General features: G+C 33.4%; 2 protein-coding genes across 5 annotated transcripts; both read right to left on the reverse strand.

Moving 5' to 3' along the window:
• Positions 1-281: 281 nt before the first annotated feature.
• On the reverse strand, positions 282-2,298 carry LOC111619322 (piggyBac transposable element-derived protein 2-like). Its single transcript, XM_023361026.1, has one exon. The coding sequence runs from the start codon at positions 2,296-2,298 to the stop codon at positions 823-825; it is 1,476 nt and encodes a 491-aa protein (XP_023216794.1). The 3' UTR covers positions 282-822.
• A 1,326-nt stretch (positions 2,299-3,624) lies between these two features.
• LOC111619334 (piggyBac transposable element-derived protein 4-like) lies at positions 3,625-25,885 on the reverse strand. Of its 4 annotated transcripts, none has more exons than XR_002755732.1 (3): positions 25,599-25,885; positions 13,261-13,395; positions 3,625-6,062 (listed from the first exon to the last, which is right to left on the reverse strand). XR_002755732.1 is itself a non-coding variant. In XM_023361044.1 (2 exons), the coding sequence occupies exon 2, from the start codon at positions 19,369-19,371 to the stop codon at positions 17,785-17,787; it is 1,587 nt and encodes a 528-aa protein (XP_023216812.1). In that variant the 5' UTR covers positions 19,372-19,385; positions 25,599-25,885; the 3' UTR covers positions 17,112-17,784. The 4 variants fall into 4 exon arrangements, 1 of the variants encoding a protein (XP_023216812.1); XR_002755731.1 differs by lacking the exons at positions 3,625-6,062; positions 13,261-13,395 and adding exons at positions 17,112-17,554; positions 17,643-19,385; XR_002755730.1 differs by lacking the exons at positions 3,625-6,062; positions 13,261-13,395 and adding exons at positions 17,112-17,570; positions 17,643-19,385.
• Positions 25,886-26,506: the final 621 nt, after the last annotated feature.

Raw genomic sequence — 26,506 nt, forward strand, 5'->3', positions numbered from 1 at the left:
GAAAAATTTTCAAAAAGATACGGAAATTATAAAGGTGTAAATTGGATGAACTTAACTACCTACGAATTTCTAAATAAACTTTGCCTTTTTCGATAAGCATTTAAAAAGATTTTACAATTTTTTTTAGAAATTTAAAATATTTATACATTAAAAACGTTAGATTTAGATTAACGAATTTTCCTTACATGTACAGTACAGCCCTTATCATATAAGCGCTGGTTACAAACTGGTATATAAAAACTCAAACAAAACATAACTCCACAATTTTATAAATTTTAAAAATAAAATTAATTTTTATTATAGACGTAGAAAAAATATCAGATAATTACTACAAGTAGTCATTAGTACAGTATTTTTCAATTCTTGCTATTATAAAGTCACTTTAACAACATGTGATTACTTACATTAATAACTTGAAAATTTACACATTAATATAACAAAATTTTCCGAATAAAATGAAATCCGTAAATTTTTGGCATTATTCTAGGAACAGTGAAAACATTGTTCTGTACATTTCCATATAAGATGCATGTATACAGTCTTATTCGTTACAAAATTATAACACATCTTTATCTTCTTCTCTAGTAGCCCACTCTGATGACGTCAAACGTATGTCAATCAATATCACTGTAGAATTATATTTCAAAATACAAAATCCAATCGTCAAGGACCAAATCTGTACGTAAATGAATATCGTTTTGTACAATTTGTTGTGAAATTTATGCATTCATAGGTCTTTAATACAGAATTATATTAAACTGTGCATATACCGTTTGTTGTTAGCATTTACGCATAGAGAATCATTCTTCATGTAGCCCCTCCTTACAATTTGTGCAAACAGTTCGTGATCGCCTCCTTCTTCTTGTTTTTAGTCATCCACTCCTCTGCCAAGCTCTCTATTACGGCCACGTGATACGCGTGTCGAGATTTCCGTTTCCCTGGTCCCGCAAAATTCTCTTTGTAAAGAATAAAGCTGTTCAACGCCATCCTGGCTATGACGTTGAACGCTAAATTCTTCCAATACTTCATTGATTTACTTTTATCATAAGATGAATATAACACCATATCGGATATATCGACACCGCTCATAAATTTGTTATAATTTTGAATTATTTCTGGCTTCATTTTAGCCTTTCCATTTCTAATTACTTCTACATTTCGTGCCCATGCGTGGCTGGATAATATAAAGATGGGCTTCTTTTGTGACTGCCTCTCTTTAAAGCCGCAAGCTAACACGGGACCAGATCGGAAATACGATGTTTCTCCGGCTGCAAATTTCTTCTTAAACTGTTGGGGTAGCAATTTGTGGTCCCCCCGAACAGTTCCGGTGACGTAAGTCTGCAAAGAATACAGACGGCGAACTATGGGCACCGACATGAAACACCTTTCGATGAAAAAATGGTACCCTTTGTTCACATACATACCAATCTCTAGCAGTTTTTGCACAACAGTATAGCCTAAACCTAATTCTGAGTTGCTGCGATCCTCCTGCAGAGACTTGGACGGTTCAAAAGCGAAAAATCCCAAACAATAGCTAGATACCGAGTCGATCATCATCCAGAATTTGAAACCCACATTAATTTTGTCAACAGATATTTCTTGGTGCGGTGTGTAATAGTTTTGGAAGACTCTGTTTGTATGATCCAACAGAGGCTGGAATTTGGCACAGGGATTATAACCCGGTACTCCACGATCAGGCAACTTGCTGTCATCCACGAGATGAAAGAAAGTTAACAATTCATAAAACCGCTGTTTAGAAAACATTTCCCGAAACCACGAATCGGATTGGATGGGAGAAGTGCACCAGTATATAGATTGATCTGATGATTCCATGCGACCTACATTTAAAATACATGCCAGAAATCCTTTCATCTCTGGAACAGAGACTTTGGTCCAGTTCTTCAAACAAGACGGTACGTTATTCCCCATACGATTTAAGACTTGGTGCGCATACCGGTTGGTTTCATCCACCATAATAGACAGCAACGTACTATTGAAAAACAGATAGAAATATGCGATCGGAGGAGAATCGGGAGGAGGCATATTTTTTGGGCCAGATACCTCACGAAAAGGAAAGGGAAAAGGTTGAGGTTCTTCTGGTGAAAAAACTTCCCGGTATTCCTGATCTTCCATTTCGTCATCACTGCCAGAATGTGCAGTCGAAGTGGAGGGAGTGGCCACATCATGTTTAGGCCCATAGTCTTTATCTTTAGAACTACTTAGATCGGAGACATATTCAGAGACATATGTCATCTGATTGAAATCCTCTTCGGAACCATTGATTTCGCTTTCAGACATTCTGTAGAAAAATCCTATTTAGAATAAAAACCGTATTACTATAGAAAATAATACAATACAGTAGATTCTCGATATTCCGACGGATTCAGTGATCCCCGACAGACTGGCACAAATGAAATTTTCTATTCACCTGGTATGTGCGAGATAGAATGAGGTATAGCGCAATACGGGTACGTTATTATTAGTTGTTTGTTGCAAATGCGAAACATTCTAGTGTTTTTTGCTGCATTGGTAATTACAGTGGTGCGTTATTTTATAAGATAAAAAATCTGTTGCTTGGGGTTTCACAAACTGGTCGTCCCTAACAAATCTTTTATTAAAAAATTTTGTATTTATTTCTAAACAATACGCCACCTCTTTCTCTCTTAATTTTATTTACAATCGACACATGCATAACAGACATTTACAAAATACAGAGAATGTTTGAGTGGTCACCCATATAAAAATCTGTAGAAACAGAAACTATTTACGGACTCTCCACCTTCCTGTNTTAAATTTTTTTTGTGTGTATCAATCCAGCTTCTGCCAATAACTGTGATTATAAGAATTATTTGATTCATTCCGTATTGGCATATAATTTTTAAATGATTGTTAAAAAGTCATCGTGAATAGAAATATTAAAGCATCATCCCATTTTAAATATGAATTAAATTCAACATACAACAACGTATGATAATTCGATAAATCTTATGATATAATAGAGATGGATTGATGTTAATAAGAATAATTAGTGCAAAGCCCAAACGGTTAGGTGTTAAACAGTTGAAATTTGGTACAGTTAGTGTAAGAAAGGATTACTATGCATATGAAGCTAGAACTATTTCTAAGATTATCAGCACAAAACCTTTCTCACTAATTTCTAGCCTGTTAATAAGGCTAGAAATTAGTAAGAAAGGTTTTGTGCTGATAATCATAAGAAAGGATCTTCCGAAATTCCCTCTTTGGAGCTGAGAGAGGATTAAGGCTTACCCTAATGAACTCGGCTTCTACTGTACTATTTTAGATGCGGTTTTTTGCGTTTTTTTCGGAAAATCAAACATATTTTTAGACCCATCTGAAAATTCTATAATCAGCTTCGGAAGAGAAAGGGATCAAATTATTGCACCCGGTTAAGACAGGTAAGATCGGCTACAATATAATAATCTTAATCTTCGCTATCGTTAGTTTTTCCCGAGTAACTCCGGGCTCATCTGCTAGTAACTAATAATTCTATTCTGATTTTAAATGACCTAATCTCTTTCATATCTTAAGCAAAATTGAGTTATATTTATTTACATCAAGACATTAGANTTGGTACAGTTAGTGTAAGAAAGGATCTTCCGAAATTCCCCCTTTGGTGCAGAGAGAGGATTAAGGCTTACCCTAATGAACTCGGCTTCTACTGTACTATTTTAGATGCGGTTTTTTGCGTTTTTTCGGGAAATCGAACAGACTTTTAGACCCATCTGAAAATTCTCTAATCAGCTTTGGAAGAGGAAGGGATCAAATTATTACACCCGGTGAAGACAGGTAAGATCGGCTATAATATAATAATCTTAATCTACGCTATCGTTACTTTTTGCCCGAGTAACTCCGGGCTCATCTGCTAGTAACTAATAATTCTATTCTGATTTTAAATGACCTAATCTCTTTCATATCTTAAGCAAAATTGAGTTATATTTATTTACAATACATTAGACATCTGTTGTTGCAGCTGACTGATATTTATCATTGTAATTCATATCATGATAGAACTATTGTCGTTAGCCAGCGGTTTTACCTTTGTTGTTTCATATATCAGTAATAATAATAACTAATGATGCAAAAATTTGTTCGTTATTATTATTATTATTATCATTATTAACTCATTTAAATATGACCAGTAACATAATAAGTCGTTTCTAATTACAATATAATACAGTATATGTAAAATTAAATATTGTAATTCGCAGCCGACACATTATTATGTTATTGGCTATATTAAATGAGTTAATGATAGATTAATAATAAATGCAAAAATTAATTATCCTATTATATATATTACAAATAATTTTTGGCCCTTTCTCCGTTGTGAACATTAAGAGGACGTGACTACCAGCCTTTATTACTATTATTTTTCATGTTCGACTGAAAAGAAAATTGGTTCTGTAGTAATCTCTATATGTTCATTTTATTCATTTTGAACTTCATTTCTCATGCTTTATCAGTCTTGTAAAATCATTTAAACTTTGGGAAATATTATGAAAGTACCATAATTAATTGTATACTGTTTAATGATAAAGTTGGGACAATGTTGACACCATTTAATTATTTTTTTTTTTTACTATTTACTAACAAACACAACAAACGATTTATAAATAAAAATTAATAACAGAATTCAGAGTGTTAACTTGATGACGGAGTGAACTTAGCATCTCCAAGCTCTAACGGTTTATTACTGGGTCAAGACCGAATTTCATTTAAAACTTTACAATTTCATACGTTACGTTAATAAAATTATTTTAAAATGTCTTTAACTATCTTTTAAAACTGCATTATTCTATCACTTTTGTTATTATTATATAAACAATGCCAGAGATTGACAGGCAATCGAACCCAGTTTTTCAAAGGATTAGAACCGCAGTTTATTCTATTTCTTACCGCTTCAGTCTTTAAACTCCGTTTAATGATTATTTAATTTCCCAAAAAGATTGGCCCGTGAACGCAAAAAGTTCAGTACAGCTCTAATACGTCTCATCTATTGTTTTAAATAAAGCACTTTATTTCAAAACAAAAGTCTTTATATGGAATTAGTCACCTATCTTACATAAATTATATGTATATTACTATTATATAACTAGTTTATATTTTAAAATAGAAATTGTAAATAAAATTAAGAGAGGAAACGTTAGTGTATGGCTTATAAACAAATACCAAAACGTTTAAAGTCAACACTACAGGAGGCCACCTAATTTAAATTTGCCTGAGCTCCATGAAGTTATAACGCCCCGCTTGTACAGTACATTATGGACCACGTATGGTAATTTCATGTGATTTCCTGACCGATTAACATCAATGAATATCCCCTTTTCATTACGTAATATTAGGCCAAGTCTATTTAATCCCATTGTACACATAATTATATAAATTTTTTAATTTAAACATTATACTCTGAATTTGATTGCTTGCTGCACGCCTAATTACATGTATTTCGTTCGGAATTAGCACAAGGTTGATGTTGAAAACAAATGATACAGGAAAACTTTGAATGGAAAAAGTAGGTTTATTAACACAAACGTCTATGCATTTAGGTAAAAAAAATTATGTAAGATTTACATAATATTTTACCGATATATTTGTTATAATAGGACTGAAGAGAGGTATTAAGTTCGAAATGCATTTAATCAAATACATATTCTGATCAAAAAGAAGCGACCCCGATAGACGGATTTCCTGACATTTGTTGCCAAAAATCTCCCAGAAATGTACGGATCACAGAATCGGTACATATCTAAGAGATTGCAAACGTAGAAAATCTAATAAACCGATCCCCGACGACACTATGTATGTCGGATTATAGAGACTCTACTGTATTACGAAAAATACCTTGTATATCAAAAATACAAATATAAAATTTAAATGTTTATTAGTAACTTATTTTTATAATAAAGCAAATTTATCAAGAAAAATACCGAAAACAAAGACACAAAAGAAAGTCTTAGTTGCAACGTCACCACAAGTCAATGCTAGTAGAAGTGTATTTGAAACAGTTTTAACTATCGGTTTTATGATGTTGCTGAAGTCACCTAAAAACAGAGCCAATAAAATAATAAATAAACGAATTACTTTAAATTTCAGATTAAATACTTATAACTATAAATTTGTTATCTAAATTTACAAATATATGTTTTATATAAATAATCTATTTAATTTTAAAATGCAAAGTTATACAGTATAGATAATAGACACATCACGTGTTATAGCAGCGCTTCTCATACAGTACCTTTTGTGTTCATGCACCTTTTTTTTAGTCTAAGTCTCTAAGATATATAAAGGAAAGACAGAGTAGGCCATTTAAAAACAGATGAATGATTAGTAAAATGGAGTAATGTTTTAATATCTTTTTAACATTCATTAAAAAATTACATACAAAGGTGGAATAAATCGAACAGTTTTTATATCAGGTAGTAATTGAACGAAGCCAGATTCATAAAAAAGATTGTAATGTAAAGTGAATTATATTAAACCAAGCAATTCTAGGAATCACGTTGTAAAATGAAGGTTCCCCAGGGACCATTATGGAATTACATCTCTACAAGCATTAACTGAATTTAAACAATGCTAATGACACAATTACCATAACGGCATCTCTCCCAACCCTTAAAATGTTCCCTTCTCTATGGACAAAAAATTGCCAAACTTTTAATTTAGGACTCTAAAAGCATTCCTTTCTGGGATTTTTCTAATTTAAACAAGTACGAATTTTATTTTATTTCATATTATAAAATATTACATTTACAGCAGAAAGGGAAATCTTATATTTCAGATAGAAAATAAGTAAAAAAATGTATTGAAACATCAAATAAATGACTTCGAAATAAACACTTATATACATTACCAGCAAAATTTCATTTCATAATATAATAATATAAATATTCTTTGATAAAAGGAAGCAAAATCTTAGATTAACAATTCTTTTATTTATAAGTTTCGTAAGGGATGTTTTCATGAAAAAGAAGAAATTTGGGGTTTAATCTTTAATTGAAAAGAATTAAAAATTATATAAAATACGATACAAAAAGTAAAGAAAACTTATTTATTTTGTAGTTGTTCAGTCCCTGTTTAATTTAACGCACTGTGTTCTCTATTTAGTACACTTACAGAATACAGATCCAAACGTGAATCGAGGCTCAACTATCACACTGGAGGAGTTGTTTCCCAAATCAGTGTTTCCAAGAAACCCTACCATGTTGAAATTAAGATATTTCTTTTTTTCTTTCAACATTTGCATAGTTATCAATACGAGAATGAATGACATGCATTTACAATTAGAAACAAATAAAGCACCGCGTTTCAGTAGATATCCAACCCAAAGACGCACGTGTTTTCCCTAAGTAGTTTTCTTTGTCTGCGTACAGTTCCACTAGCTCTATATCATCTATTTGCTATATTTTTAAAGATAATTTCGTAGATAGTCCAATAACTCGGGCCATATAGGAAGTGTTTAATGTGAACATTGTATTGTAATTTATTATCAATCGTTGATGTTTATTATCAGTTACTTCTTTGATGAAATGATTGATTCCAGGTTGTCTGTTACAGTATGTGTGGATTATCTCTATTCTTAAACAGTATATATTATTGGGCTGCAAGTTGAAAAAATTTTAGACCTATAAATCCCCACTGCCGACTGTCTGTCCTTTTTTAATCTCGAGAAAGTAGCTAGATACGTAAAAGTCAAGACCAGATATAGAAAGCGTAAGGGCAGGAGGATTATAAGAACTTTTAATACCAACCGGAAATTACGTTATCTCGATTCAAAATATTCTCCCGAAAGATGTTAGATAAATAACCGGCACGACTGTATTGTTAAGAGAAAAGTACGATGAACATAGACAAAACACTACTAATTTGAGGTGAAGAGCATATATTTTATATTAAATAAATTAAAAATATGATTTAAAAAACGATGGTAGTATAATAATTTGCTTCATTAGTTCTAGTTAAGTATTATTTTTTTGTAAATTGATAATACAGGCAATTAGTTTTTCAATATATTGTATCATAATTTTACTGTATATTCTCCCAACGTAATGAACCAAATAACTCAAAATATACAAGACTATAACACGACATCTGTTATCTCAGCATTTGTCTGAAAGAAAAGGTAAATTTTCCAACATTGTGCTTACCTAAGGACATTAAAAAAAGCATACAGAAACATACTATAAATATAGTTGAAAATATATTTAAATCGACGATCAAACAAAAAAGTATAAATTGAAAAAACTATATAAAAAATAAAGTAATAATGTAAACACATATGACAGTATGAGATAGAAAAGAAATATATTTAAGATAAAATAATTTATTCTTAATTTGTAACTACATATAGTATAGTTTGATTAGTGTAAAATGTCAAAATAAAGAAATAAAAAACACAGTTTAATAAACTTTTTTATATTGTTAATATACATTATAGTGTAGATATTAAAACACAATATATACAATAATATATTTCCTTAATATATATTAAATTAACAATTAATAATCTCAGATAATTGTGTTTAATTGTATAAACCTTTGTACGCGTATCCTAAATATTTCAATACAATTTGTGAATCTGTAACTCTAATAATTTTTGCCGATAAAAAAAAATTATTGGAAACAATATATTCAAAAATAATCAAAATAATTCTTTGAAATTGCGAAAAATGTAAGGTAAAAGTATTTAAAAGAGTGTATACTTTTCCCTGAGTTCGAGTCTCAACATTTGTATATTAAGGATGCACCGATAAGCAAAATGGCCGATTACCGATTAATCGGCCGATTAGTGTTAATAATTTATTGCATTAATAGTTTGAGATCCTGGAGTTAATTATACAGTTAATTATAATGTGGAAAAACCCCATTTTTCTCCACTTGGTATTTCCATCTCCCTCAGGTCAGGTAAACAAGAGACGATCGAATATCCTCGCAAAATCAACAATCTCTTCCTTTGTTTCTAAAATAAATCTCAACACTTAATTGTTGACGCATGGAAACTTCGATATTATTTAANGCGGGCCGCATAAACATTGATAGGGGGCCGTATGTGGCCCGCGGGCCGCAGGTTGTGCACCCCTGCAATAAAAAAAAAGATTTTCAGCATATATAGAATACAAGTCTTTATGCTTGTCATTTTTATTAGATTCAAAATGAAATTTCAAAAAGAAAATATGGTAGAGAAAATCTTAATAAGAATTAAATTCTGAAGCTTCTACTTCTGGAGGTGATCAAGATGGAGGTGAATTTCTAAGTTTTTCTGATTTATTTGATGAATTAGCTTCTGGTAAACGAAAGAATGAAGAATAGCATGTTTTTAAAAAAAGAAAAAACGAGACGAACAAACGTTTCGATCAAGAATTAGAAACATATTTATATTTATCCCTTAAACAAAGACATAGTGACATATCTTTGTGGTGGAAAAAGTCAAAAGAACTTTTTCCTAATTTGAGCAAAATAGCAATGAAATATTTAAGTGCCTCAGCATCTACCATTGAAAGTGAAAAAATTTTCAGCACTGGAGGTAACATTTATGAGCCGGCAAAAAATAGGTTATGCCCTGAAAATGATAAAATTCTCTTGTTTTTGCATTACAATTTAAGGGTTTTACAGTTTAAATATTAAATTTTTATTTGTTTTATATGTTTAAACTTTAAACTTATAAAACAAATAAAAATTTAACTTTTCTTCTTAAGCTATTCAATATGTTTTCTTATGTAAAGTTTAAACTTTATATTATACTTATGTATCGATAAAAGGAATAATTTGATTAGTAAAAATTTTTTAATATTCAGTTTGTCATGTAATAAATAAATAATAGAAATTTATTAGTTTTTATTAATAACATTGTACGTAACATTCTAACAAAAATACCAAAATGTAAAATTGATCGATTATCGAAGCCGATTAATCGGGGGGGAATGGCCGATACCGATTAATCGGCTAAGTGGCCGATACGGCCGATTACCGATTACTTACCGATTAATCGGTGCACCCTTATTGTATATATATATATTGCCTTTTTAGAATAGATGAGCTATCGATACACAGAAAAATAGCTGAGTTTTCTAGAAAGGGTCTTTTTGTAGTGTAATATAATGCTAGAAACTTGAGTAATCAATATTTAGACATAATTAATATAGCAGGTGAATATGATTGTAACTTTGATACACTATTCAGGAAACTTGGATAAATGCTGACAATCCTCCTCCAAAAATAAAAGATTATGGTATAGAGAAAACAGAGAAGCAAACTAATAAACACGGACGTATTATATTATATATAAGTAAAACCTGTCTATGGCGACCACCCACGGTTCCTTCAAAAAGTGGTCTTTTAGACAGGTGGTCGTCCAATACAGGATTGTTCTGTATTGGACGACCACCTGTCCTGTAACAACGTATTTTGGGCACGTTTTAGCCATTTATACTAAACAAAACTCGAGATGAGCAAAAATAAGCGAATTTTTTCAACGATAGGACTATATTGGTATTGTATTTTATTCTTATCGAATAACCCGATTTACATGAGTCGTGGTCATATTATAAGAGAGATTTAATACCAATATTTTAAAGATTAATACAATACTCGCATTTTCTCGATTATAATGCACACTTTCTTTTTTTCCGACTTAATTAGTTCGACTCGGTTGTTTTCGTTCGCTCCTCAGTTACGTGTATTACGTCATCGATATACAAGCGCTTCCTTATTGCCATGACTTTCGGGACATTCCAATTTTCAACGCGAGTGTTGAGTGTTGAAGTCAACAATTTGACGTCATCAACGACGTTCCAACTCGAGTACGAAGTGCTTAGTTCCCATAATTTCATTCTCAGCAAGATGGATTCCATTCAAATGTCTTACCAATTACCCACAATTCATTGGGAAGTAGCAGTCAACATATCTGTTGAGTGCTGAGTGTGTTGAGTCAGCGCTGACAACAGCGCTACCTCAACGTTGAAAAAAGGAACGAATTTTAACGAATGTTGAGATCAGCGCTGAGTCAGCGTTGAAAATTGGAATGTCCCGTTTGCTTTTGGTTTTCGTTAGTTTAATCCTATTTTAACTTTAAAAATACTGTATTTTTTTAAATATTTAATATTTTCTTAATTAATTAAGTAGAATAAGAAAAATTATTAATAAAATAATAAAACGATTTTATTATTTTATTACGGCACATGTACTGTATATGAGCTTCAAAATAAATAAATAAATAAAAATAAATTTTATCAAACGATGAGATCAGCCGATTAATTGTATCGTGTATAATATTTTATACCCCAAGGAAAATACTGTAGGTCTACGGTAAAATCAATTTCGTTTTCCTTTTCCCAGTTAAACTTCGCCGCTAATTGCTGTTGTGATAACTTTAACACAATCTTCTAACGACAGCACTTTGCATTTCTTTCGTTTTTCGGACAATTTTGAACAAACTGAAATGAATTTCCTTTGTTGCTAGACTAATTCATTAACNGCGAGTGTTGAGTGTTGAAGTCAACAATTTGACGTCATCAACGACGTTCCAACTCGAGTACGAAGTGCTTAGTTCCCATAATTCCATTCTCAGCAAGATGGATTCCATTCAAATGTCTTACCAATTACCCACAATTCATTGGAAAGTAGCAGTCAACATATCTGTTGAGTGCTGAGTGTGTTGAGTCAGCGCTGACAACAGCGCTACCTCAACGTTGAAAAAAGGAACGAATTTTAACGAATGTTGAGATCAGCGCTGAGTCAGCGTTGAAAATTGGAATGTCCACTTTGCTTTTGGTTTTCGTTAGTTTAATCCTATTTTAACTTTAAAAATACTGTATTTTTTTAAATATTTAATATTTTCTTAATTAATTAAGTAGAATAAGAAAAATTATTAATAAAATAATAAAACGATTTTATTATTTTATTACGGCACATGTACTGTATATGAGCTTCAAAATAAATAAATAAATAAAAATAAATTTTATCAAACGATGAGATCAGCCGATTAATTGTATCGTGTATAATATTTTACACCCCAAGGAAAATACTGTAGGTAAAGTAAATTTTGTTTTCCCACAGTTAAAACTTCGCTGCCAATTGCTGTTGTGATAATTTTAATACGATCTTCTAACGACAGTAATTTGCATTTCATTCGTTTTTCGGACATTTTCTAACAAACTGAAATGAATTTTCTTTGTTGCTAGATTAATTTATTAACACCTGCACCTAATTTCAAGGGTGGGAGAAGTGCCCGGGATGGGTTCGAACGAGAGTTTAAACTAATTCATTATATTATGAGGGAGAAACGTTGTTGAGATGGGTTCGAACAATAGTTTAGACCGGATACATTAGCGAAAGTGGTCGCTTATTACAGTTGTTGTATGTTGTTTCGGATCAAAAATCAATGCCCGCGGTCGTGTTATGCAGGTGGTCGTTTAATACAGGTAACTTATACGAAGACTCTATGGATAAACTATTCCGTGCCAGAAATTTTTGCCCGTTTTGGCAGGTCCCGTCGATTGCAGGTGGTCGCCTAAGCAGTTTTTACTGTACATAAAAATAGAATACTAACTGTCTATTGAGGGGTTGAGATAAAATTTTCACAATATGGGGGTCGAAAAAGAAAATTGTTTGCGCACCCCTGTGCTAGACTATGATCAGAGTCTTAGTTTCTTATACACCAAGACTTAATTTCTGATCATTTACCTGTGATAGTCTTTACACCTGGGAAAGACTTCGCCATGGGTGAGAATGTTATAGTTACTCGTCGTAAAATTAATAACTCTTCGATTTGCCTATCACGAATTGCTTTGTAATCTTGTTTCTCATGTACCGAATTATTTTTATACCCAAAATCTTACAATTAAACAACTGGCGATCTGAATCGAATCTGCATACCATTTGTAAAATGTTTTTAAATGTTCCCGTTTACACGTTCTAAACACAGTACACAAATTCTTTAAAAACACAACAAAAAATACTCGAAATATATTTTCTCCACAATTGAGTGACACTATGGTACCCGACAATTAATTAATTAATAAGCACAACACTGGTTCTTTACCAGCCACACGGCTACAAACACTGGTCAGCTCTGATTTGACACACCGAAAGGAAGCGCATAATTTTCCCCTTCTGTACATTACAAACGTAGAAAATCTAGTAAATCGATCCGATGAATATCGGATTATAGAGACTCTATTGTATTACGAAAACTATATCTAAAATACTAACATAAAATTAAAATGTTTGAGAGTAACTTACCTTTATAACAAAGCAAACTTAAGAAGAAAACAATGGCACAAAAGAAAGTCTTAACTGTAATTCAACGACAGAACGAGTCAATCCTAGAAGCGGAAGTGACTTTGAAGCAGTGAGCTAACGGTTTTATCAGGCCACCTGGAGAAAAATATGTAAACTAAAGGATAGGAAATAGAAATTCTACTGTGTATATTTTAACTTACAATAGTATATAATGTTAATTATAAATTAGATTGTATGTTCTTTATTTTTAACAGAATACACTAGTAAACAAGTCTATTTTAATTAATAATAGTAATATTTAACTATTTAAGTTATACAAATACTGTATATAGTTACATAAAAAATACAGTTTTCAGTTTTATTACGATTATTTATTTTTCGAGAATAGGAGACTTTAAACCTACTTCACGGCACCTGTGTAAGGTTACCGTCTTTTAGGTGGGATCAATTAATCCCGCGTCAGGATGAATCTAACGAACGGTTGTATGTGGGCTGTGGCGAAGGAGGCAAATGATGACAAGTGTTTTACACAAGAAAGCCGTTTATTTGTTAACATTTATGCTTACATCGACAATTGACAGTCCTTCACTAGGTTCTTCTTGTTGGAAAGGCGGAGAGGCGAGAACTTCGGCATCGGTCGTAGCCCCGGGACGGACAAGATGCTGTCGCTGGACAAGGCGGACGATCGGAGAAATGAAGGGCGGAGATCAAAGTTGTTGGCGACAGACTGGGACAAATTACTCGTCTTATGGTCATTAGGGGTGTTGTAAAGGAGTAGTTGTACCGTGATGCAACACCGGTATTTCCGGTGGAGCATCCATTAAACTTTATAAACTACGACACAACACAATTCAAGTCACGACCTTTCGTGGAATACAGAATAGACCTTGAATTTCGGATTTTTATAGTTTTTCTCCCACTATTCGGGGATTGGACCCTTGTCCCCTTTCTCGCTTCCCGATTAGTCTCTCTTTTGTCTTGGGGAAAACCGAGACCGACTCGGGTGACGGGAAAGGTCTAATTCCAGGTGTCTGCTCGACGCCTTTCTGTCGATTGTTCTTGGGGATTGTTGACAATATTGCAAGACTCGCGCTCATAATTTAGCTCCGTTACTCGCGATTTCTGTAATCTGGGTACTTTAACGATCATATGCAATGATTTATCTCTTAAATCTTTTCCTCTTTTTCGAAATTGTTTTCCCTAGATTGATTGTTTATGATCACATGTGTCTGACTTATAACTTTTCATTTTGACACTGACAGTTCGTTTAACACGTGTTAGAGTCATCCGGGACTCGTTGTTTACATTTTCTGCTGCGTTGTTTAGATTAAGGGATTTGCCTCTTTTTCTCATATTTAATCTATCGTTATTATTTAAACATAAGAATTCCTCGATTTATGCGATTTCGGACCTCGTTTGAGACCTCACACGTGTTATAACAGCTCTTCTCATACAGTTAATGAGTTCCCGCATGATTGTTATTTGAAAATTATATAAAATTATGGAAAAAGTACAATAAGAATCTGATTTTTCCATCGGCCCCAAACGAATACTTCGAATTTCAGAGAACAAAAAATGAATAAAATGCCGTCACGTAGTTACGTCTAGAAACAATTTATTTAGTAAAATCGAATTTAAAATTGGTATCAATTGAGCTGTACTGTACCACGACTCGTATTATGTGACCTTGAGGATAAAGAGTTCGGTACTCGGACCACCTCGACCTTTTCTCCCGTTTTTAGCTTCAGGGTGTTAACTAACATTTCTAAATTGTTAAGCTGACGTCGACTTTAGTTACTTGAAATAACAGAGAGAAAATATGGCGATACGGTAAAATACCCCCGAGATTTTTCAAGTTTTCGGACTTAAGACCCATTGAAATGTCGGAAAAAAAATTCTAGGGTAATTTCTCTATATATAGGGAAGTTAGTATGTGTGAAGCACAATTTTGTTCACCCTGTTTGAAGCTTAATAACTCTTGTGCTTTTATTCGGAAATTTCTGACATTTTGCAGAAAGGTTTGTGTATTAGAGGGATTGATGCTATTACATTATGAAGGTTAAAGGTCGAGGGAGTAGAGATAATGGGGATCCGACTTAATGACAATTTTATTTGTTATTATCATTTACAATTTTTTTTATAAAACCTATTCCTAACCTGAAAATTAAGCTTTTTGCCATTTTATAATAAATAAAAATATAAAAAGATAATTTTTTCATCATTAATCCTATGGACAATTTCCTCGTGCGCTGATGTTTGGTACACTTGAAATATAACAATACAATCATATCTGAAAATTAACATAAAGAAATAAGTTTATTTAATTAACGACATCATAATTTCATCTACAGACTTCTTTTTCATTAAACAGAAAACAATATCACGATTTTTAATCTCTTGTTCCATAAGCACGTGAAGAATAATAATAGTTATAATAATACCGTGATATAATTGTTACAAGTAAAAAAAATAAGTAAAATGGAGTCAACCGATATCCTGTGACTCCAGCACCTCATATATTCGGCTATCACCTGTTTTTCGGTAATGCCTGAGAAGTGGGTCCTATTATTTGTACAGAGTTGTTTGTGTTTAACTAAAAAGTCGGACGGGGTGTTCGGTGACCCCGCGGCCCGAATCGCGCACCTGGCAACAGACCAAGGACCAATAGAGTAACAGGGGACCACCGTTCGGACCAACCAAAAAACCGGATTTTGGGTAAAATCATATAAAATCTCTAGGTCCCAAGGACACGAAAGGTTGAAAGTGAACAACAGTCCGGTCTAGTGAGCTAGGGATTGTAGGAGCAAAGGCTAAAGAAAGCGAACCAAGTAAGGCAAAGGAATTTAGGGACCGAACTTCCCGCCGCAGACTTCTCCACGGTAGGAATTAGGGAATTAACTTCCCAACGGAACACGTGGGATTTTAAATCCCCAGACAACTCAGGGTCGGTCAAACCTTACAATATTATTGATCAAATTTAAATTTTATCCTTCTCATTTATCTTGATCCCGTTATCACATCATCGTTTCCAAAGGTGAAAGCCGTAATTTAAATATTGATGTATAAATTGGTTATATTGCACAGTAGAGAATTATGTTCCTTCGAGGCCCTAGGTGCAATTTTGTTATAAAGCTATTTATGCGAGTTTCCTTTATATTAAAAAGGCAATAAAATCCTTAAATCGAAAACCATTTTCAGAAATAATGCTGCATATATATTGAAAATTCCTTTTTGTATACTGTATATACGTATATTTACTTAGGTATATAATTATTAGTTTTAACTAAAATACAATTTAATGTGATATATAAGACTTAATGAAATAATGCTTTTAAGATAATATGACTCGAAATAAAATAATATTTAACTTGTGTAAGTATTTGATAAATCTACGATGTGTGATTAAACTAAAATGAGCTATTATATTGGATTTTTCAATGTATTTTTATGTAGAAATACTAATATAAAGTTTATATAATAATAATCTATCGCGTGATTTTCCATGAATTTAGAAATACAATAAATTTGAAAGTTTTCTTGGATAATTAAATTGACAAAACTTTAATTTTAATCATAATTAGTAACATTTTTTTTAAATATAAAAACAACAAACAGACTGTATATTTGCTATTTGTAGTTAACGATATGTTAAGATTTTTAAATAGTTTGGCTTTTTCGGCGAGCATTTAGCCAGTTTTTACACATCTTAAATACAGTCGACCCCCCCTATAACACTGTTGATTATTCCGTTTTATATGAATTCCATGTTGTACGAGTCACTTAGATTTTACAAATACGTGTGCCGTTCACAGCCCGGCACACGTATTTGTAAAATCTAAGTGACTCGTACAACATGGAATTCATATAAAACGGAATAATCAACAGTGTTATAGGGGGGTCGAGTGTATTCGGAAAAAATTAATTGGTATTGTAGACGTAGAAAACTATCACAGCTATTTACTACTACAAATAGTCTTTGGTACAGTATTTTTCAATTGTTTATATTATAAAATTACTTTAACAACATGTGATAATTTTTATTTACAACTTAATATTTACACTTTGATATAACAAAATTTCCCGAATAAAAAAGTCCGTAAAATTTTCTCTATTCCCACTATGCTAGAAACAGTGAAAACATTGTTCTGTACATTTACATATAAGATGCTTGCATATAGTCTTATTCTCTCTTGAATTATAACACATTATAACATACGATTCCACTGGCATCCAAATTTCTTTATCTTCTTCTCTGCTAACCCGCTATGATGACGACGAATGTCGATAAAGATCACTGTATAATTACATTTCTAAGTTCACAAAAAAATTTTTTTTTCATTTAAAGCTCTTCGATACAGAATTATATTAAATTGTGCACATACCTTTTGTTGTTAGCATTTATGCTTCAAAAACATTCTCCATGTAGCCCCTTGTTGTAATGTGTGCATACAGTTCGTGACCTCCTAATTAAGTTATTATTGCTACACACACAGCAACGAGCTTTCCTTCTTCCCGAAAGTTTCCTCATCCCTTTGGTTCTTCAGGGTTGTTTATAATCAAATTCCAAGCCTTAAATTCCTCCTCCAAGCTCTCGATCACCGCCACATTATAAGAAAATCGAGATTTCACTTTCCCTGGTCCCGCAAAATTCTCTTTGTAAAGAATGTAGCTGTTCAACACCATCCTGGCTATGATGTTGAAAGCCACTTTCTTCCAATACTTCACTGTCCTCCTCTCATCCAAATATGCATACAACATAACATCGGATGTATCTACCCCACCTATAAATTCATTATAATTTTGAATTATTTCTGGCTTCAATTTAGCCTCTCCATTCCAAATTACTTCTACATCGCGCGCCCATGCGTGGCTGGATAATAGAAAGACAGGATTCTTTTGTGACTGCTTCTGTCTGAAGCCATAGGCTAACACGGGACCAGACCTGAAATACGATGTTTGTCCGGCTGCAAATTTCTTCTTAAACTGTTGAGGTAGCATTTTATGGTTACGTCGAACTGTTCCAGTGATATAAGTCTGTAGAGAATACATGTGGCGAACAAGGGGCACCGACGTGAAATATCTGTCGACGAAAACATGGTACCCTTTGTTCAGGTACATACCAATCTCAAGCAGTTTTCGCACAACAGTATAGCCTAAACCAAATTTTGAGATGCTATGCTTCTCCTGCTGAGACTTGTCACGTTTAAAAGAAAAAAATCCCAAGCAGTAGTTAGACACTGAGTCGCATAGCATCCAGAATTTGATACCCCATCGTTGATGCTTGTTTGGTATATACTGCATAAGACTGGTACCCATCAAGCTTTCGTCGACAGACATTTCCTGATGAGGAGTGTAATGGTGTCGGAACACCCTGTTCGCATGATCCACAAGGGGCTGATATTTGGCAATGGGATCATAACCCGATTCTCCAAGACTAGGTAACTTGGTGTTATCGACGAGATGGAAGAATCGTAGCAAGTGATAAAAGCGGTGTCTAGAGAACATTTTCCCAAACCACGGAGTGGCTAGGGAGGGAGAAGTGGACCAGTATGAAGCTATAGTTGGTTTTTTGATTAGACCCATATTCAGTATACACGCCAAAAATCCTTTCATCTCTGGAACAGAGACTTTGGTCCAGTCCTTCAAATAAGACGGTACATTATTCCCCATGCCATTTATCACTTGCTGCGCATACCGGTTGGTTTCCTCCACCATAAGAGACAGCAAAGTACTAGTAAAGAAAAGATAGAAATATGCGATAGGAGGAGAATCGGGAGGAGGCATATGTTTTGGGCCCGATTCCTCTTGGAAAATGAAAGGAAAAGGGTAAGGTTCTTCTGGTGAGAAAACCTCGCGGTAGTCCTCATCTTCCATTTCGTCATCACTGTCAGAATGTGCAGCCGAGGAGGAGGGAGAGGCTACATCATCTTCAGGCTCATAGTCATCTTCAAAACTAGACAGGGAGGAGGGACTTGGAGAAGTCACATCCTTTTCAGAGTGAAGGTCATCTCCATCTTCAAAACTGCTTAGATCGAAGTCAGATTCAGAGGCAATTGACATTTGATCTGAATACTCTATTTCGGAGTCACTCATTTGGCTTTGTTCAGACATTTTGTAGAAAAATCCTAATTTAGAATTAAAAAAAATCTATTTAGAATAAAAACCGTATTACTATAGAAAATAATACAGTACAGTAAAATCTCGTTATTTCGGACAGATTCAGTTTTTCAACACTTTCCGTCAGTGTGGCACAAACGAAATTTTATTCTTACCACTTGGTATGTGCGACAGATAGAATGAGTTATAGGGCAATACGGGTACGTTATTATCAGTTAGTTGTTTGTTGCAAATGCGGAACACCAAGTGTTTTTTGCTGCATTGGTAATTTACAGTGGCGCGTTATTCTATAAGCTAAAAAATCTATTGCTTGGGGTTTCACAAACAGGGCGTCCCTAACCAATCTTTTATTAAAAAAATGTTGTATTTATTTCTAATCAATTCTTCACCTCTTTCTGTCTTAATTTTATTTACAATCGACACATGCATAATAGACATTTATAAAAGAATAGAATGTTTGAGTGGTCACCCATATAAAAGACGCTAGAAACAGAAAATACTTACTTACTCTCCACCGTTCTATCTGCCCTTGCTTAATTCTTTTTTATTTTTATTTCATTTAAAATATATCCTCTGCACCTCAAATAATGTCATGCCCCTGTACATCATACTTTCCTGCTAATAATAGAGTCGTGCCGGTCAACTCCTTTCAGGGGAAAATTTTTGAATTGAAATAACGTAACATTCCGGTTTGCATCGGAAGTTCGTATATAGTTAATCAAGCCCTGCTAACCGTAGAATTTTTTATTCCTGGGAACCTATTCTGAGTAGTATCATTAAGCTAATCACGTTTGATTCGCGTGTAATCAAATTGCAGCCCCCCAAAAAAAACTAAAGGGTAAACACAAAAAGGTATGAGAATTCTGCTCTAACACCTGTTGCATCTATTGCTTGAAATAAAGTATTTGATTTCCAAACAGAAATGTACTATTTGTGGAAAGGTTATCTTGCATAAAATTAATCGATTCTAGAATAATTTGACTCCAACATTTCCAAAACACGTATATCTTTGTATTGCTATAAACAAAGAATTGCAGGTACTTAACGAGTGTGTATCGTTCGAACACGCCATTGCTTAAGCTTGTTTTTGTCGCGGACCGACACATTGGAAGGGGGGATGCGTACCAAGCGTCACGTGACATTTCTCGGAATGTCATTCGGTCATGTGACTACTCACTCGTAACGTGTTTCCTGATAACTTAATCCTTCTTTAAAATTAAATTACTATACATTAATTCTAAATTAAATAAATAGAAATTTCTTATCTAAATTTACAAAAATATAATTTTATTTTAAAATTTAAACTTAAGTTATTTAACAATATTATACGTATAATTTATGTAAGATACGTGACTAATTGCATTTAAAAACTTTCGTTTCCTTTATCTAAACCAGTGTTTCTCAACTGGGGCGATATCGCCCCCACCATGTGAGCGTTTTTCCATGTTGAGGGGGCGATTTGTAACAATTTATATTTTGGGGGGCGAAAAACAATTTTCTGGACGATATAGTAAAACATTATATTAAGAATAATTAGATATTTTTTCATTATATCTTACAATAATTAAACAAATAACATTATATTAGTCAATAGTCTATTCAATGCAGTACGAATTCGGTGTTAGCCTTGGCCCTCGGCATCGGAATTTTGGAGTGAAGCGACGATTCTTTAGAGGTTGAGAAACACTGATCTAAAACAGTAGATTCCTTTTTACTTAACAACTCGTTATGTATATAAAACGGAAAAGTATTGGAATCGTGTCAAATTTGACCCTCCAAGTTTTTTTTTTTTTTTTTTTTGCAAATCTACACGTTTGGAGACCTCCCGAACCCCTCAAAAAAGTCAATAAAGGGGAAAAATTCGCGCGCGCGTGTGTGTTGGCGTCTAATTTGTTTAATTTCTTTATTTTCTGTTCTGAGATATTAAACAATATCTCAGAATGGGTAAAGTTTAAGAAACGAAATGTGGCACTGTAGCTTGCGTATAAAGGGGCATTAATACTATTAAATTTTGGTTCTTAATTAAAGGTCGACAGGGTGAAGACATAAAAGTGGTCATGTGTCATATCTCTTAATGAATATTTTACTCGTTATTAGCATTCAAAATTAGAAAAAAATAAAATAAAACTCGTCTATACCCTCAAAGTAAGCTTTCTAGCTATTTATAATAGTACAATAAAACTCGTTAAGATGTTCTCGCCTAAGATGTTAGAATGGAAATGGGGACACGATTTAGTTCAACCACTTTGACGCTTGATAACTAACTCCTGTGTTAAACCATCCGACTCCGATTCTGACTACTCTGACCACAGAAATTATTAGGCTTCAAACATGGTGAACAAAATCATGCCCCCCTAAACAGTCTAACATCCACACATATAGAAAAAACCTCGAATCTTTTGCATATCTCGAAATTTCAAGGTGTCCTGAGTCCAAAAATATAAAAATTTGGGAAGGGTCGTTTTTTGAGCGAGCGCTACACTTTTCCTCTGTTATATATAACAGCCGGATAAGTAAAAATTATAGAATACATATTACTTAGAGAAGTCTTTTAGCTTTGGAATAAAAAGTTTCTACGCTCTATCTTTATTAGAACTCTATTTATTGAATCTTTTATTCTGAAGTCACGTGATGACATCAGAATTTCCGGGTTTCTTTCGGTAACAAATCCGCCCCTGATCGGAGTCGGATGGTAAGGAAAAGTCGGAGTTGGAGTCGGTAGATTTTTACGCGACTCCACAGCCCTGGTTAGTGCAGTAATCAAACTTTTTGTATTGACAAACCAGTACTTTTGTGAAATTAAATAATTATTAATTTAAAGGGTTTACATTTTTTCATAGTTACAACTGCATAAGTATTTCTTCGCTGGAGATATTATGCAGCACAAAGGTAAAAAGTCGGTACAGTATGCAACTTTTTGGAATAACGACTGTACTCTCGCACAACTGCAGTTAGACTTTTAAAAGAGTTGTAGGAGTCCCAAGGGATAGAGTAGGTCCCTTCAGTTGTAGTTTTTTTTTTAAACAAATAAAATATCTAGATTATTTCTTTATTAACAAAAAGCAATCATAATGATTTTATTTTTTGTTAGTAAATATAACATTAATAGGAACCACGACGGGGCCTGGGAAAAATCTCTAGACATATATAGCAATACTGTACTGTACAATACGATATAATTACATACAATACAAGTGAGAAAAATTCAATTGTAGATTGCTTTATACTTTATTTTCTATTTTTTAAATTTGTTTCTAAATAAACGAATGAAAAGTCACTAAGGTTTGTTACATAGGGAAGAAGGTTATACAAATATTTTATAGCAAAAGGTCTATTGAACATAATGGATGAAAAATGGACTAAATGATGTTTAGAAAAAAAGTCATTATTTAAAAAATGATCAGTGCAATTTTTAAATGTACTATTTGCATCAAATAAACTTTGAATGCGTATTTTTTCTAATGTTCGCACTAACAAACTGTTTCATTCACAGGCGAATATCGAATGATAATCTGCCAACGAATCAAATTCGCGAAAAATTGACCAAATATTTATTTTCGGCATACTCAAAAACCCTTTAAATCGTATTTTGTTCAGGCTGGTAACCTCCCAAGTTGCTAACGTTAATGTCTGAATGACTTGATATACGCCTTGTTTAAATAAAATAAAAAAAAGGGGGGATGTGGCAGTGTCGGAAATACGGCCGTGTGTTTTACGTAAATACGAGTAATATTTTTACGTTTCCGGCACCGCTTCACTCTATCATATGGTGTTTTATGGGTATCATTGGATTGCTCTTGAGAAGCCCTTTCCAACCGTATACGACTTCTATATTTTGATTTGGCTTTTCGACGAGTATAGGCCGACATTGTATTAAGTTTTCTTAATTTTTAACTTTAACACCATATATATTCACCATAACTATTCCACACTAATGCAAGAATAATTGTTTTTATGTGATCCCATAAAATTGTAGGCATAAATTCCCACTGTCGTCCGTCTGACTGTCTGTTCTTCCTTAATCTCGAGAAGGGAGTGAGATAGATGAAAGTCGAGATAGGTGTGGAAATCGTAAGAAAAAAAGAGAACAAGATTAACTATGAGCCTATATAAACTTCCGATTTTTACCAAGAGTTACGTTATTTCAATTCAAATATATTTCCTCTGGCCGGAGTTCGATACATAACTGGCACAATTCTATTGATAACACATGATGTACAGGGATAAAACATTACTACACTTCACGTAGGCAAGTGCTATGTGCTGTCTATCGCAGTAAAGGCGTAAGGGTGCGACTATGCAGACGCGAATTTAGAGCGAGCGAGAGGTTGCGAGCGATTTAGTTTTCGCAAAGGAAAACCATGCACAAACGAGAAGCGAGAAATAACGCTGGCGAGAGCGAATTTCTGGTTCTCGCACATATCTGACAGGTTTTGATATTTATCGCGTCTCGCCTCTTCTCGCCACATATTCTCGCTCGCTCGGAAAATTCGCTCGCTTGCACCCTAATGGTGCATCTATTTCGCTCTATATCATTGTCGCATTAATTCAGTGTATCGTAAGAATTACATTTAGTTCATTATTTTGTTAAATTTTTTCCAACAGTTGCCTCTATATGTAAAGCCAACAATGAAATATAGACAGAAATTAATCGATATATAGAAATTTGGGACGGGATACAGAACAAAATCTACATTAGAAGAATTTCAACGTAACTGCCAAGTTTACGTAATTCCGTGACTTTCCAGGTCTGTACGTGAAAGGGATTTTTGTTTCCTATAATTTAACAACACTGAGCGGCTATTGCGGTTTTGTGTCCCGCTCAGGGCCGAATATTTTCTAGAAAATTCTAGTTCGGTAGTTCGATAATTCGACAGATTGTCTGGCTTTAAAACTATTTTAAATTGGTCCCACATCTTCCTAATTAAGCGCGTGAAGATGACCAAAAAAGTAAGAAAAGTGAGCGACTCCGTGGCCTGTACGTACTATCGTTACTTTTTGCCCGAGCAACGAGGCGAGTAGTAGTCACGTGACCGAATGGCATCCAACAATGTCACGTGACACGCTTCGTACGCCAATGTGCCGCTCCGCGACGAAAACAAGCTTAAGCAATGGCGTCTCGAACAGGGCACAAGTGGTAAGTAGTTCTATCTTATAGTATATTGTATATAGATCATCCCCACAAAATTCTACGTATTTTGGAAATGTTCGAGTAAAATTAGTGTAGAATCGATTAATTTTATGGAAGAAAACCTTTCAAACTGAATAAGTACCGAAATAAATACCCTTTGAAGTTAAAACACTACAGGAGGCTCCCTAATTCAAGCCATACCTGTACATTCCGAGACCGTATAATTATTCCATCTGATTACCCGACTTTTCCTGATCAATTAACGTCTCTGCATATCCCCTTTTCATTAAAAAATATTCGGCCAACTCTATTTAATCCCATTGTGCATATAATTATATAATTTTTTAATGTAAACAAAATACTTTATTTCTGCCTCAAACAGTATAATAATTTCACGATTTTGTTTAAATTAATTCGTAAATTCTCTTTAAATAAGAAAAAAGACTCGCGTCGTATCGTAAAATCAAATTAAAGAGGTGGGAAATTCAAAATATTTAAACAGAAGAAATCACTTATCCCGTCCTATTTTTGGTACAGCCCAGACCCATTCCAGGTCATTATATTTCTTCCCATCCCTTCCTGAAACTTACAATGGGAGCGACGTAGTTTTGGCGGGAAAGTGGGTGTTTTTGAAAATTCTTTAGCCATATTTCGCTAAACTTCCGAAAAGTATCAACTTCCTAAATTCCGTGGGCCATCTGAAGATGAAAATTTCCAATTAGTTGGATTAATTGGTAGGATTATCATCTCCACATATCGCGTGTGGCTGGCAACGAAGAATACAACGAATTAAAACACATGAATTGCGTCATGTCCTCCAAAATGTCCCGTACACCACAACGTTAAACCGAATGACAGTTCTTTATCATCCACCACAGCATCAACCGACTGTAAAGAGTTAATTAAATACGTATTCGCATCAAATAGGAGCGTGATCGACAGACAATTTCCCGACTTTCCCTGCTAAAAATCTTTTACATTATAATCGCAGAAAATCTAGTAAATCGGTCCAATGTATGTCGGATTATAGAGACTCTACTGTACTACGAAAAATATAAATATAAAATTAAAATGTTTGAGAGTAGCTTACCTTTATAACACAAAGCAAACCTAACAATAAAAATACAGTACCGAGAACAAAGGCACAAAAGAAAGACTCAGTTCAGTGCGGGAAGCAAAAGTGACCTTGAAACAGCGAACTAACGGTTTTATGAGGCTGTTAAACGCCACCTGGAAGAAAATATGTAAAACAAATGGCCGAGATTGTTTACGTCAGGGATTCTAAACCTTTCTTGCATTGGCCTAATACAGAAAATATTCTTATCAATCGATACCCTTATAATTTTTATGTTTATTTCCCAAGGATTTAGGTAATATATCAAGTAAATTATTAAATCAGTTAATGAATATTTCCCGTATTATTATTATTATTTAAAAATAATCCGAAATTTATTCTTTTATAGCTATTTTTTTGGCCATTTGGACAAACTTATCGCACCACGATTTTTCGAAGAATTTTTACTTTGTTTTTATTAGACTTTTGATCTCCAAAATGTACATTTCGAGGACCTAAGCAATTTTAAAGTAAAAATTTAAGAAAATAATAAACTAAATGTAATTCTTACAAAAATATATATATATATATATTCATATTTAATTACTGCGACAGGTAGCATATAACACTTGCCTGTGAAAGTAGATTAGTGTTTTGCTTCTGTACATCATGCTTTTCCTGTTAGTAATAGTCATGCCAATTATGTATGTGTTCAGGGAAAAATTTTTAAATTGAAACAACATGACTTCTGGATCGAACCAGAAGTTCGTATATAGTTAAACTGGCCCTCCTGTTCTTAAGCAGAGATTAAGGAAGGACAGACAGCAGACGGGCGAGATTCTGCACCCGTTATATCTCCAATAGAAATGAAGTTTTCTTTACAAATAGTAAATTAGTTTCTGGAATATAATAAATTCAATATGCCACGTTTGGTACCCAATTTT

Source organism: Centruroides sculpturatus, unplaced genomic scaffold (genome assembly GCF_000671375.1).
Source record: "Centruroides sculpturatus isolate CEXI.00-Female unplaced genomic scaffold, Cexi_2.0 scaffold224, whole genome shotgun sequence".
Classification (NCBI taxonomy): domain Eukaryota; kingdom Metazoa; phylum Arthropoda; class Arachnida; order Scorpiones; family Buthidae; genus Centruroides; species Centruroides sculpturatus.

Excerpts from the sequence above, each read along its gene's own strand:
- LOC111619322 (XM_023361026.1), bottom strand. The coding sequence starts at position 2,298 with ATGTCTGAAAGCGAAATCAATGGTTCCGAAGAGGATTTCAATCAGATG.
- LOC111619334 (XM_023361044.1), bottom strand. The coding sequence starts at position 19,371 with ATGTCTGAACAAAGCCAAATGAGTGACTCCGAAATAGAGTATTCAGAT.